At 42.9% G+C, this 13,081-nt stretch overlaps 2 protein-coding genes across 3 annotated transcripts in view; one reads left to right on the top strand and one right to left on the bottom strand.

The window, feature by feature from the left end:
- Nucleotides 1-5,829, top strand: part of LAS1L (LAS1 like ribosome biogenesis factor) — a 32,763-nt gene extending 26,934 nt beyond the window's left edge. The window contains exon 15 of one of the 2 annotated variants that reach the window (XM_036892721.2): nucleotides 5,385-5,829. The gene's annotated coding sequence lies outside the window, so the exon portion shown is untranslated. Of the gene's footprint in view, nucleotides 1-4,727; nucleotides 5,306-5,384 lie in introns of those variants that run through there. The other variant, XM_036892723.2, reaches the window with a different exon arrangement.
- ZC3H12B (zinc finger CCCH-type containing 12B) overlaps nucleotides 87-13,081 on the bottom strand; it is a 267,790-nt gene continuing 254,795 nt past the window's right edge. The window contains exons 5-8 of the mRNA XM_036892719.2: nucleotides 6,306-6,445; nucleotides 4,654-4,888; nucleotides 3,905-4,011; nucleotides 87-2,728 (exon numbers count right to left, since the gene is read on the bottom strand). Coding sequence (XP_036748614.2) covers nucleotides 1,308-2,728; nucleotides 3,905-4,011; nucleotides 4,654-4,888; nucleotides 6,306-6,445 — 1,903 coding nt within the window. The 3' untranslated portion in view covers nucleotides 87-1,307. The remainder of the gene's footprint in view (nucleotides 2,729-3,904; nucleotides 4,012-4,653; nucleotides 4,889-6,305; nucleotides 6,446-13,081) is intronic.

Below are 13,081 nucleotides of genomic sequence, written 5' to 3'. Positions count from 1 at the left end.
TGGAAGCTGCCTTTTTCCACCTAGAAAAATCCCCTGGATTTGTTTCCTAAAGAAATTCTGCCCGATCAATGATCGACCCTGGTGGACAGCTGCAGAAAGTGTGTTACATGGCTATGCACTGTCTTCCATTACATTTCATCCTGTGATATTGAATGCTGCATAGGTCAAAAGTCCAAAGAGCATCCTTTAGATTCTCCCTTGAGTGCAGCTTTTGTGTTCATCATTTAATGCCACATAAGTTCGGCCATTTCTTCTGGGATAAGAGAAGCAGACTCTGGTAGTAAATCCCTTGGTCTTGGTCAGACTTTTCTGCGCTTGTCGTGCACACGCCTACTATGCTTGGAACTTGATTTTATCCAACAGCTCTTCTGCAGAAGGTGGCTGCAATTTGATCCCTAATTTGCTGAGGTGAAGAGACTTGAAAGCTAAAAACTGTCAATAAATTTTGACAAGTAAAAAATGCAAAGGAAAGAGCTATTTGCTCTGGTGCCTAAGGAAGCAATGTTCAAATATTGGCATGTAATTTCACTTTCAAAGTATTTTTTGAAACTATAAATGTGACAAAATCAAGTCAGATTTGTGATCTGTAAGCTGTTAGGCTAAGGACTGTGCAAAGCCTGTCTTATCATCACTATGTAAAATGTTATGCAGAAATACACACACATCTCAAACTAGATATATAGTCATTCATGCAATATAATTGTTAACCTTATGTTTGAAATATATTTCTAGAAACTTCAATGTGACCCTATAGCTTGGTTAGCAAAGGTATTGAATGGTCAGATATCCATGCAATAAAGTATGCATTTACTTTTAAATAGCTTTAAATATTCCTATGAAAAATCTCAAAAGGTTAATTCAACATATGATCTGATTCTGATGCTCTTGATCTCTAAATTAGTTTTATCATCATTACTTTGTAATACAGAATGTGTGACTAAGAAAACATTGGTAATGGAATTCCTTGGAGTTTCTTAAACTTAGACCTCGTCTCCTGGGTTTTGTCCTCCATTACCTGCATGGTGCAGGGCAAAAGGGCATGAGATTTGGATTCAGAGGACTTGGGTGTGAGTTCTGGCTTGGACATTTGCTAGTAGTGTGACCTTGGCAGGTCACTTAATCTCACTGAGCTTCAGTTTCCTTGTCTAGAGACAAGACATTAGTAAGACTTACCTCACAGGGTTGTTACACGCTTCAAGATATAACTTGTAAAGCGCAACACAAAATTAGTAGTTACTATCACGGTATTAGTGATTATTCATATTAGTATTCATATTTTTATATAAAGGGATGTATCCTATGTCATGTCAGTGTGCAGCCCGAAGCTTAGAAACAATCAAGGCTGCCAGTTGCTGGGCATCTACTGTGTGTGGATTCTTCTCCATTACTGCAAGGACAATGTTTGAAGGAAAAATATTGCAAAGGTTCTTGTAGGTCTGATACTGGTGCTCTGGGATCCTATGCTCCCTGAAATCATTGCACATCCCAACCCAAGGATTCCTCCAAAGCTGCTCCATCTTTTCAGGCACACTTCTTACCATGACTGGCTCATAGCATGGTTGCATGAGGCTGTTACTCAAGGGATAAGAGTGGTAGCCATATGAGTCGGTTGCACAGGGCAGTGGGTCCCAGCTGGCATGTTGTTCCCGGCACAGAGGAGGTCGCCTTTGTCTCATGGGGTTGCTCTCATAGAGGCGGGAGTCAGAAATGCTGTCCATCCGAGTCATCACCAGGGCACGTCCTTGCTGGGGGGTGGCTCCAGGATGGATACTGGGAGGCATGGGATAGTCTGCAGGACAGCTGGAGCGTGGTCCAGTTGCTGGGTGCTGGGCATGCAGAACTAAGTGGGGGACTGACTGCTTGTGGGGGGCTTGCTTAGAATCCTCTGAGCCATAGCTCTGCACTCGTGTTAAGGCTTCATGGTAACCATGAGGAAAAGGCTGAAGATGGTTCTGAGATGCTGAGCGATGCAGCTTCAAACTGCCTTCAGGATGGGCATCAGCCACAGCCAAGTACAGGTTGTTATAAGAGGAATAGTTGTCATTCCTGGTATGGCTCATATGGCTGTCAGGACAGAGATTGGGATTCCGGGCATACATGCCCCTGTCTGCTTCAGCCATGTAGTACTCTCGGTTATGCATGCTGTTGATGTTCAGTTTGGAGAAGTCACCTAACATTGAATAGTAGCTGTGATCTCCCAAGGACTCAAACTTTGGGTATTGCTCAGCATAGTTAATAGGGGTGCCATGGCTATTGGTAACCAGAATAGGGGGGTACTGCATGCTGGCCATGTGCTCCAACGAGGCCTTCTGGTGGGGAAAATGAGAGGATCCTGGCACTGGGCTGCTGGCTGAACGGGTATTGAGGGCACCCACTGCATGGCTTTTGGGGGGTGGGATTGTAGGGACACTTAGGGCAGTCACAAGTGAGGGGACAGAGCTGGCCTCAGGTTTACGGGCAATGGACAACCATTCCTCAGGCTCCACAGCCACAGACCGGATGCTGGGATCTGACTGGCGCTTGGGGGCCACACGTTTGACTTCTGAGGTTATCTCACCTTTGGCACTAGACAACCCTGCGCCACATTTTGCCAGGGTACTTTCACTCATGGTTTTCACTGTGGACAGTTTGGCACTGATGCGGAGCTCATCAGCCACCGAACGCTGGGGTTGGTTGGCCCGCTCCGGGTGGTAGTATTTGCACTTGTGGCCGTAGGTGCATTTTTTGCCTGAAAAATAATGCCTTAGGGTAAGACTCTCTCTCATAGTGGTGCAAATCTCTGTGCCAGAAACTGTAGTAACAATCTGTTCACTCAGGTTAGAGCTTTAACACTTTGGGTTTAAGGCAGAAAATTAACTATCCATAAAGATGAGAGACAATACCAACGAGGCATCACACACTGTGAACGTAAAGGGAAGAAGTAGAAAGCTGGGGAGTAAACTGCAGTGTCAATGCTAAGAGCTGAGCAGTTAAACCACCTTCATTTTCCTGTAATTCAAAATTTTGCCAAGGCATAAAACTGTATGCTGAGGTGGTATATAGCAGCAGGAGGCAGCATGGTGTAGTGCAAAGAGCACAGGCTTGGAGGCCAATCAGACCTGAGTTTCAACTCCAGATGTTTCATTTACTAGCCATGTGACCTTAGTAAGTAACTTTTCTTTCTAAGCCTCATTTTCCTCTTCTATAAAGAATATTCATAATCATGCCTATATTATATGGTCATTGTGAAGAGTAAGTGAAGATAATAAATATGAAAACAGTTTATGATTTAAATGTTAATCAGAACAAAAACCAAAATGTCTCATAAACAAATTATCCAAAAAGAGTGATCATACAAAGTAGCCTCAGACCAGGCAGCCCATGTTGCACTATTAGGCTCACAAACTTTCTGTCAGAGTGACTTGGGTAAGATCATGAAAGCACTGCATGAAACTATATTTTTAAAAAAGCAAATGAAAATGAACTTGGGAAGCAAACTGGAAAGCACACATTAGAAGGAAAGGGTATTAATAGTTGAAGAGGGTACATTCATCTGCCTGAGAGACACATCCTTCTCAGGGTCAAACCCAATTTAGCATTTTCGTTTTTGCTTCCACAGGCCATGTAGGTTTCTGCACTTCCATGCCCCCATGAACACTGTTAAGGACAGAGGCAGCTAGAACACATGCATCATTTTAACAAGTGACAATCTTCCCTTCAAATTCTAGATACATTTTCCTTGTGCCATTTCTAGGATGTTTCTTTAAATGCCTAACTGAGCATACATGAAGACACAGACTTTAACTCACAGAAAAAGGACAAGCCAGGATTTTTCATTTGACAGGGAAATCTTGAAGAGAAACTACTCACAGAGTCCTTATGTTTCCCTTAATACAGAACTCAGTTCTGTCCATAGTGTACTCACCATAAGGGCATGGTTGCTTCTTGTGCTCAGGAACAATTGGTCTTTTTCTTAAGAAATTTTCAAGACTTGGGCCATGGCGTCCTAAAGGATCATCTGGTGGCATAAATCTGAAAGCAAACAAGCAAGAGGTAAATGTCTTCCCTTCTGTCCGCATTCACCCTATTCAGGAGTTCAATCCTTCATTACCTCTTGACTGTACTCTTGTCACAGCCTTCCAATTGCCCTTCCTGCCTCAGGTTTATCTTCTGCTAAGCCAACAGTTCTTCCTTCTGTTCCTACTTGATCACAAAAAAGGATACATTTTTGCTGTGCATCATTCTGCCATGGACTATATGTTCCAACCATAGTGGCATGCCTGCTCATTCCCCCAACATGCAACCTAATTTCACGTCTTCATGGCTTTATTCATGGTGTCCCCTTCACCTGTAAAACCCTGTCTGTAAACTTCATCTCAAATGTCACCTCCTCTGTAAGGCTGTTTCTTATCATTTCATGTAGACAAAGGAATTAAAAAAACTTGAACCTGAGCAGTTAATTAAAATACATTGTATTTGTCTCTCTCTTTCTTCTCCACTACACTTTGGGCCTCTTAAGGGTAAGTCCTCTTTCTTATTCAGCCTTTCATCCCCATGGTAACCAGCATAATGTGTAGTACCCAGTAAGTGTTCAATAAATGTTCATTGAAATTAAATCTATCCCTAGAGTAACTTAAATTTAGCCTATTCAGAGCCTACTGTAAAGAAACATACTTGTCATTCACAAAAGAATACATCAGCAACCGCTCCTCTATAAACTTCTTCCATTCTGGCTTTTCAACTTGAAGGTCTCTGTAGTTATCATTGGATACAATGATGCCATCAGAATCAAAAGCCAGTTTGACTATGAACCGGTCATCATAGCAGACAACTCTCCTGCCTTGGACCCTTCGCGATGGTGTAAAGACAAGAATCTTTTCCTTCTCCAGTTTACGCAGGATATCTTGATCTGTTGAAATATGGATTACATACCACAGAGTAAAAATTGTCTCTGGAAATTAACACCATTGTCCTCATATTACACATACAAAAGTTGGTACTGGATGAGTACATTATTTGCCCTTAGAGAGAAAGTAACCTCTGTTCCTGGCTATGACACCAATTTGGATTGTGACCTTAGGCAAGTCACTTTCCCCTTCAGACTTCAGTTCTCTTTTCAATAAGATAAAGGAACTGGATTCAATGACATCTAAGTTTTAAAAACTACTATGAAGAGTGAGAAATAACATTGATATCCTAGCATTTATGATGCTTGTTTTGCCCTTTGGCTGAAGCACCAGCTTTTGGTTGCTGAGGAAAACGGGAGTATGCTGAGGATGTGTCAGAGAGTAAAGCACAACTCCTAGGAACTTACATTTTTGCCTACCTGAAGGAAGGCCACAACTAAGGAAGAACATAAAGCTGTAGTATGTGAGCACTGACCCCCTTTCCTTTTGGCCTTTTAGTTGCTAAGAAAGCTTGCAGGCTGGGCTCCAGCAAGGCCAGGATCTGCTCTGACTGAGGCTGGGAGCCTGTTCAGCAGCTGGCAGACAACTCGACACAGCTTACTGTCATTCCCTGGACTTCCTCATTTGGCACATCAGGCAACAGCTGAGAACAGAGAACTGGGTCCATATGCTCTCAAATGCTGTAAAGAGCTACCTACATATACTATTGTAAGTGAATGTTGAGATTCTACTGATATTATGGCCACATCATGACTTTTTTAGACCTTAGACACTTTTGCTTTCTAGGTCCTTTCTTCCACAAAGAAGTATTAAAAATTATACTTTACAACTGTGTTGGCATAAAAACAACCTAGTTAGATACATTATTATACATTCGTTGTTATTGTTTTCATTTTTCCCTTCTGACATTAAAAGAAAAAAAATTAAAACTTTTCTGTGGGACCCTAAATGTATTGTGGGCTCTAGGCACTGGGATAACTGGCTCTGACTGTCATGGGGTTTTTCTCTCTTTCTATTATGCCCTATAATTTGCAAATCCCATGATCACTTCTCTGTTACGCAATGAGATCCATTGTCTACCATGGTTTCCTTAGTCTTTTGGAAAACTCAGTCACTTTCATAACTTGATTTAGCCCCCTTTAGTCTGAAGTCTATGGTCAAATAGAAAACCACTCCTTTTTTTAACTGTGTGCTTCATTATTTGCTGAATTGAGGTTTTTTCTATTTAACTACTATATGCCACAATATAATGGCTTTATTTGGGTCAAGAAAAATATGCTTAAAAATGCGCTTAATAAAAGGAATTTTAAGTGTAGTTAATAAACTTAGAAAAATATATAAATTGGGACCATCAACCTTTCCCCAAACTCTCTTGCTAGTTTTGTCTCTGGAAGAGAAGAAATGTCTTATTTGAAATACCTGTAATTGGTGCATCAGGACGAGATTGCTCCTTTCTCCATGCAGGCACAAATACAGTAATATCCTTATGGCCTTTATCTAGAAACCAATCTACAGCAAGTTGGATTCCTCTGCAGGAGAACTCTTCTTTATTCCCATGGCTTTAGGAAGATAGAGAATGAAAGAAGAGAGGATTAACAACAAGTAGCAAAGAAATACTCCAAACAAATTTTTTTCTTAGCACCAAGACATTGATAACACACATTTTCTTTCTTGATGATGCCAAAAATGTTTTTTTTAGGAGGCAGTCCAAGATGGCAGCATAGGTAGACCCTGAATTTACCTACTCCCACCTAACCAAATCTATACCTATATAGAGAAAAATTTCTCCTGAATTAAAACTGAAGGCTGATTGAACAGCTTCTGCACAACAAAGGATAGATAAGGGCAGAAGAGTAGGAGACATGGTAATGGTGGAAACCCCACTCCTGATGTGGCAACCTGCAGCAGGGAAGGATATCACTGATGGGCTCACAGGAAGACTTGTCCACCTTGGAGCACAACAAGAAAATAGCTATTTAAAGGGCAATTAGAAAACAAGTGATGGAAATCCATTTACTAATCCTAAAGTATCTGGGAGACAGTGGAAGAACTGCTGGAAGTCAATTCAGGGTCACAGGTATGGATAAAGGCCATTATTTATATTCCCCCTCAACTTTGATAGTGTGGGTGGGAGCAAATTCTAGGTGATCTAGGCAGCATGCTGTGGCAACCCATGAGCCTCAGCCCCCTAGCCACACCAACTGCAGCCATTCCACCTAGGCAGCCCTTGTGCAGCATGCTCTGGAAACCCGCTGGCCTGCACCTGACTCAGAAGTTTTGTTAGGACTGCCCTTGTGTGACATGTATCAGGACACTCCTGGCCTGAGCCCACTCTACCTACAGCCACCCTTCCAGGGTAGCCTTGGAGTAGAGTACCCTGGGAACTTCCCAGCCTGCACCTGCTGCAACTCCAGCCTTTCCACTGAGCAGGTACTGCATGCCCCACAGTACCCCTAGTCCAAAACCACTCTATCTCTGGCAGGCCACCCAGAGCTGCCAGGCACACACAGCATACACAGGGAACATTCCTATACAAGACCACTTTTTTAGGACGGAGAGAGGTGGCTGGTCTACCTGGTTCATAGAAACAAACACAGAAAGTCGAACAAAATAAGGAGATAGAAGAATATGTTCCAAGTGAAAAAATAAAACCCCAGAAAAAAACCTTAATGAAGTGGAGAAAAATAATTAACCAGATTAAGAGTTCAAAATAATGGTCATAAAGACATTCACAGAACTCTTTAACAAAGAGAAAATATAAGAAAGTACTAAACAGAAGTCACAGAGCTGAAGAATGCAATAATTAAAGTGCAAAATACACTAAAGGAAATCAACAGCAGATTAGATGATGCAGAAGGGATCAGTAAACTAGAAAATACAATAGTGGAAACCACCCAATCAGAACAGCAGAAAGAAAAAAATTTTTAAAAAATGAGATTAAGGGATCTTTGGGATAGCATCAAGCACAATAACATTCACATTATAGGGGTCCTAGAAGGAGAAGAGAGAAAGAAAACTTACTTGAAAAAACAATGGCTGAAAACTTTCCTAATCTGGGGAAGAAAATACACGTCCAGGTCCAAGAAAAACAGAGAGTCCCAAACAAGATGAACACAAAGAGATCTATACCAAGGCATATTACAATTAAATTGGCAAAATTTAAAGGTGAAAAGAAAATCTTAAAGGCAGCAAGAGAGAAGCAAATACATACAAGGGAAACCCTCTGAGACTGTCACTTGATTTGTCAGTGGAAACTTTGCAGACCAGAAAAGAGTGGCAGGATATATTTAACATGCTGAAAGGAAAAACTTACAACCAAAAATAATCTACCTGACAAGGTTATATCATTCACAGTTGAAGGAGAGATAAGAATTTCCCAGACAAGCAAAAGTTTATACAACACTAAACTGGCTGTATAAAGAATGTTAAAAGGGTCTTCACTAAGCATAGAAGAAAAGGACGTAACTAGAAATATGAAAATAAATGAGAAGAATATCACTGGTAAAGGAAGTAAATCAGCCACTTAAAAAGTACAAATGAAAGTAGAGCATAGAGGAATATAGTCAATAGTTCTGTAAAATCTATGTTGATAGATAATAACTGCACTAGTTGGGTTGGAGATTTAATAATGAAACTTGAATTACTATGTTTTATACTTGAAACAAATACAGTATCAGCTAAACTTCAATAAAAAAAATACATCAAAACAGGAGCCAAGATGGCGGCGGGAGTAGGACAGCAGAAATCTCCCAAAAACATATATATTTTTGAAAATACAACAAATACAACTATTCCTAAAAGACCAGAAGATACAGATCAACAGCCTGGCTACATCTATATCTGCAAGAACCCAGCGCCTCACGAAGGGGGTAAGATACAAGTCGTGGCCCGGCGGGACCCAAGAGACACCCCTACCCCAGCTCCCTGGCGGGAGGAGAGGAGTCAGAGCAGGGAGGGAGAGGGAGCCCAGGACTGCTAAATACCCAGCCTTACCCATCTGCACTGGGAGCACAGACACACAGTGCGTGGTGTGCTGGATACTAGGGAAACGGGACAGTAAAACCTGCAGAGCGGGTCCCCACAGCTGACGCCCCGGGGACAAAAGTAAAGCAAGTGCTTTTTGAAAGTCTTAAAGAGACAGGGGCCTCACAGCTGGATGGAAGTGTATCGGTGCACACAGCCCAGCAGCTGGGAATGACGGGGATCTCCGGGTGCCCTAACCCCCTGGGCAGCAGCGCAGCTCTGAGGCTCCTCACGGCAATAAACAGCCTCCCACCTGTTCCCCCTTGGGGGCAGCTCTAAAATAACGGAGCAGCAGTCAGGCCAGCCATGCCCACAGTAGCCGCCTGAGCCAGACTTACAGGCCTCCGTGCAGCTGCCCAGCACAAGCCGCTAGGGGTCGTCATTCTCCCAGGAGAGGAATGCGAGGAGCAAGCAGGAAGGGATTTTGTTCTCCCAGCTGACACACCTGCCATCTGCCCATTGCCATGAAAAGGCAGAAGAATTTCATTCAGACCAGAATCACACAGACATCCTCCCCTGAGAAGGAACCTGGGGAGAGAGACCTAACCAATCTTCCTGAAAAAGAATTCAAAATAAAGCTCATAACCATGCTGATGGACTTGCAGAGAAATATGCAAGAGCTAAGGAGGGAAAATACAGAAATAAAACAATCTCTGGAAGGACTTAAAATCAGAATGGACAAGACATAAGAGGCCATTGATGGAATAGAAATAAGAGAACAGGAATGCAGAGAAACTGATGCAGAGAGAGAAAAAAGGATCTCCAGGAATGAAAGAATATTAAGAGAACTGTGTGAACAATTTAAACTGAACAATATCCACATTATAGGGGTACCAGAAAAACAGAGAGAAAAAAAGATAGAAAGTGTATTTGAAGAAATAATTGCTGAAAACTTCCCCAAACTGGGGGAGGAAATAGCCTCTCAGACCACAGAAGCACACAGAAGTCCCAACACAAGGGACCCAAGGAGGACAACACCAAGATATATAATAATTAAAATGGCAAACATGAAAGACAAGGACAGAGTGTTAAAGGCAGCCAGAGAGAGAAAAAAGGTCACATACAAAGGAAAACCCATCAGGCTATCATCAGACTTCTCAACAGAAACCTTACAGGCCAGAAGAGAATGGCATGATATATTTAATGCAATGAAACAGAAGGGCCTTGAACCAAGGATACTGTATCCACCATGATTATTATTTAACTACAAAGAAGCAATTAAACAATTCCCAGACAAGCAAAAGTTGAGGGAATTTGCCTCACACAAACCACCTCTACAGGGTATTTTAGAGGGACTGCTTTAGATGGAAGCGCTCCTAAGGCTAAACAGATGTCACCAGAGAAAATAAAATCACAGCAAAGAAAGCAGAACAATCGAATACTAACTAAAGGCAAAAAATAAAATCAACTACCCACAAAAGCAGTCAAAGGAAACACAAAAGAGCACAAACACACACACACAAAAAACACCTAACATACAAAGAATGGATGAGGAGGAATAGGGGAGAGAAATAAAGAATCATCAGACTGTGTTTATAATAGCGCAATAAGTGAGTTAAGTTAGACAGTAAGATAGTAAAGAAGCTAATCTTGAACCTTTGGTAACCACGAACCTAAAGCCTGCAATGGTAATAAGTACATATCTTTCAATAATCACCCTAAATGTAAATGGACTGAATGCACCAATCTAAAGACACAGAGTAATAGAATGGGAAAAAAAGCAAGACCCATCTGTATGCTGCTTACAAGAGACTCACCTCAAACCCAAAGCCAAGGGATGGAAAAAGATATTTCATGCAAACAAGGACAAAAAAACAGGTGTTGCAGTACTAGTATCAGACAAAATAGACTTCAAAACAAAGAAAGTCACAGGAGATAAAGAAGGACATTATATAATGATGAAGGGGTCAATACAACAAGAGGATATAACCATTATAAATATATAAGCACCCAATAAGGATCACGGGAAGCTGGCAGTGTGAGTTCAGTGTGAATCTCCTCCCCAAAACATACATATTTATGAAAATACAATAAATACAACTATTCCTAAAAGAGACACCAGTGGATGTAGTACAACAGCCAGGATACATCTACATCTGTGAGAACTCAACATCACACAAAGGGGGTAAGATACAAGCTGCGACCAGGCAGGACCTGAACGCTCCCCCACCCCAGAACCCAGTGGGAAGAAAGGAGTTGGAACGGGGAGGGAGTGAAAGCCCAGGACTGCTAAACAGCCAGCTCTAGAAATCTGCACCCGGAGCGCAGACACCAGGTGCACGGGGTGCTGGATATTAGAGAAATGAAAAAGCAAAACCTGTGGGCAGGTCCCTGCAACCAGCATCCCTGAGACAAAATAAAAGCGGGTGCTTTTTGCAAGTCTTAAAGAGACAGGGACCCCCATCGCTGGACGAAGTTGTCCCAGCAGCTCAGAATTCCGGGGAACATTAGGCACCCTAAACCCTGGGGCAGTAGTGCAGCCCTGAAGCCCCTCATGGCACAAAGCAGCCTGCCAGTAGTTCCTCCAACTGGCACGGACCCTGACCCACGGGCCCAGTAGTGGAAGACGGGCAGCGAGCACCGGCGGTGGCAGCGCCGGAGGGAACTGGGAGCAGATTGCGTGCACCGCCGGTGCCGGAGGGGACTGGGAGGGGCTCGTGCATGCCTGCTGCGGTGGTGACTGAACAGCCAGAGTGCGGCATGCGAGCGCAGGCAGCAGTGGCACCAGAGAAGCCTGGAAGAAGTCTGCACGGGAAATGCCAGCGTGCACCTACAGCGGTGCAAGAGGGAGCGGCCATGCTCCCAGCAGCCGGCCAGAATCCTAGCCTGACGCACAGCCACCCAGGCCAGACCCAAAGGCCACTGCTGGGACACAGTTGCCCAGCAAGGGCATCGCTATTGCGGAGGAGCGCACCTGGTGTGCCTGCCACTCCCCACAGGGTGCTGCACTGCTATGACAGAGACCCCACCCACAGCAGCTTAGGGGATTAACCCAGTGGCTGCTCTAGGAGAGTGGGTAATTGACACAGGCAGTGGAGAAGGGCAAGGCATCCAGCAAGCAGGAAAGGACTTTCTTCTCCCAGCTGACACACCTGCAACCTGCCTACAGCCAGCACGATCACCATGAAAAGGCAATAAAATGTTGTCCAGTCCAAGATAGTTCAGACAACACCTGAGAGAGGAACTGCAGAGACAGACCTAACCAGTCTCCCTTAAAAGAATTCAAAATAAAAATCATAAACATGTAGAAAGAGCTGCAGAGAAATATACAAGAGCTAAGGGATGATGTCTGGAGGGAGATTACAGAAGTCAATCTCTGGAAGGATTTATAAGAAGAATTGATAAGATGTGACAGGCCATTGATGGAATAGAAACCAGAGAACAGGAACGCATAGAAGCTGACGCAGACAGAGAAAAAAGGATCTACAGGAATGAAACAATATTAAGAGAACTGTGTGACCAATCCAAAATGAACAATATTCGCATTATAGGGGTACCAGAAGAAGAAAAGAGAGAAAAAGGGATACCAGAAGAAGAAGAGAGAGAGAAAGGGATAGAACGTGTCTTTGAAGAAATAATTGCTGAGAACTTACACAAACTGGGGGAAGAAATAGTTGCTCAGACTACGGAAGCACACAGAACTACTCAGAGAAGGGACCCAAAGAGGACACCACCAAGACACATAATTAAAATAGCAAAGATCAAGGAAAAGGACAGAGTATTAAAGGCAGCCAGAGAGAGAAAAAAGGTCACATACAAAGGAAAACCCATCAGGCTATCATCAGACTTCTCAACAGAAACGTTACAGGCCAGAAGAGAATGGCATGTTATATTTAATGCAATGAAACAGAAGGGCCTTGAACCAAGGATACTGTATCCAGTACGACTAACATTTAAATATGAAGGAGGGATTAAACAATTTCCAGACAAGCAAAAGTTGAGGGAATTTGCCTCCCACAAACCACCTCTACAGGGTATTTTGGAGGGACTTCTCTAGTCGGGAGCACTCTTAAAAAGAGCACAGAACAAAACACCCAACATATGAAGAATGGAGGAGGAGGAATAAGAAGGGAGAGAAATAAAGAATCATCAGACAGTGTTTATAATAGCTCAATAAGCAAGTTAAGTTAGACAGTAAAGTAGTAAAGAACCTAACATTGAACCTTTGGTAA

Source organism: Manis pentadactyla, chromosome X, assembly GCF_030020395.1.
Source record: "Manis pentadactyla isolate mManPen7 chromosome X, mManPen7.hap1, whole genome shotgun sequence".
NCBI classification, from domain to species: domain Eukaryota; kingdom Metazoa; phylum Chordata; class Mammalia; order Pholidota; family Manidae; genus Manis; species Manis pentadactyla.
Note: the sequence above shows the minus strand (reverse complement) of the source record. Positions and strands in the feature narration are given on the sequence as shown.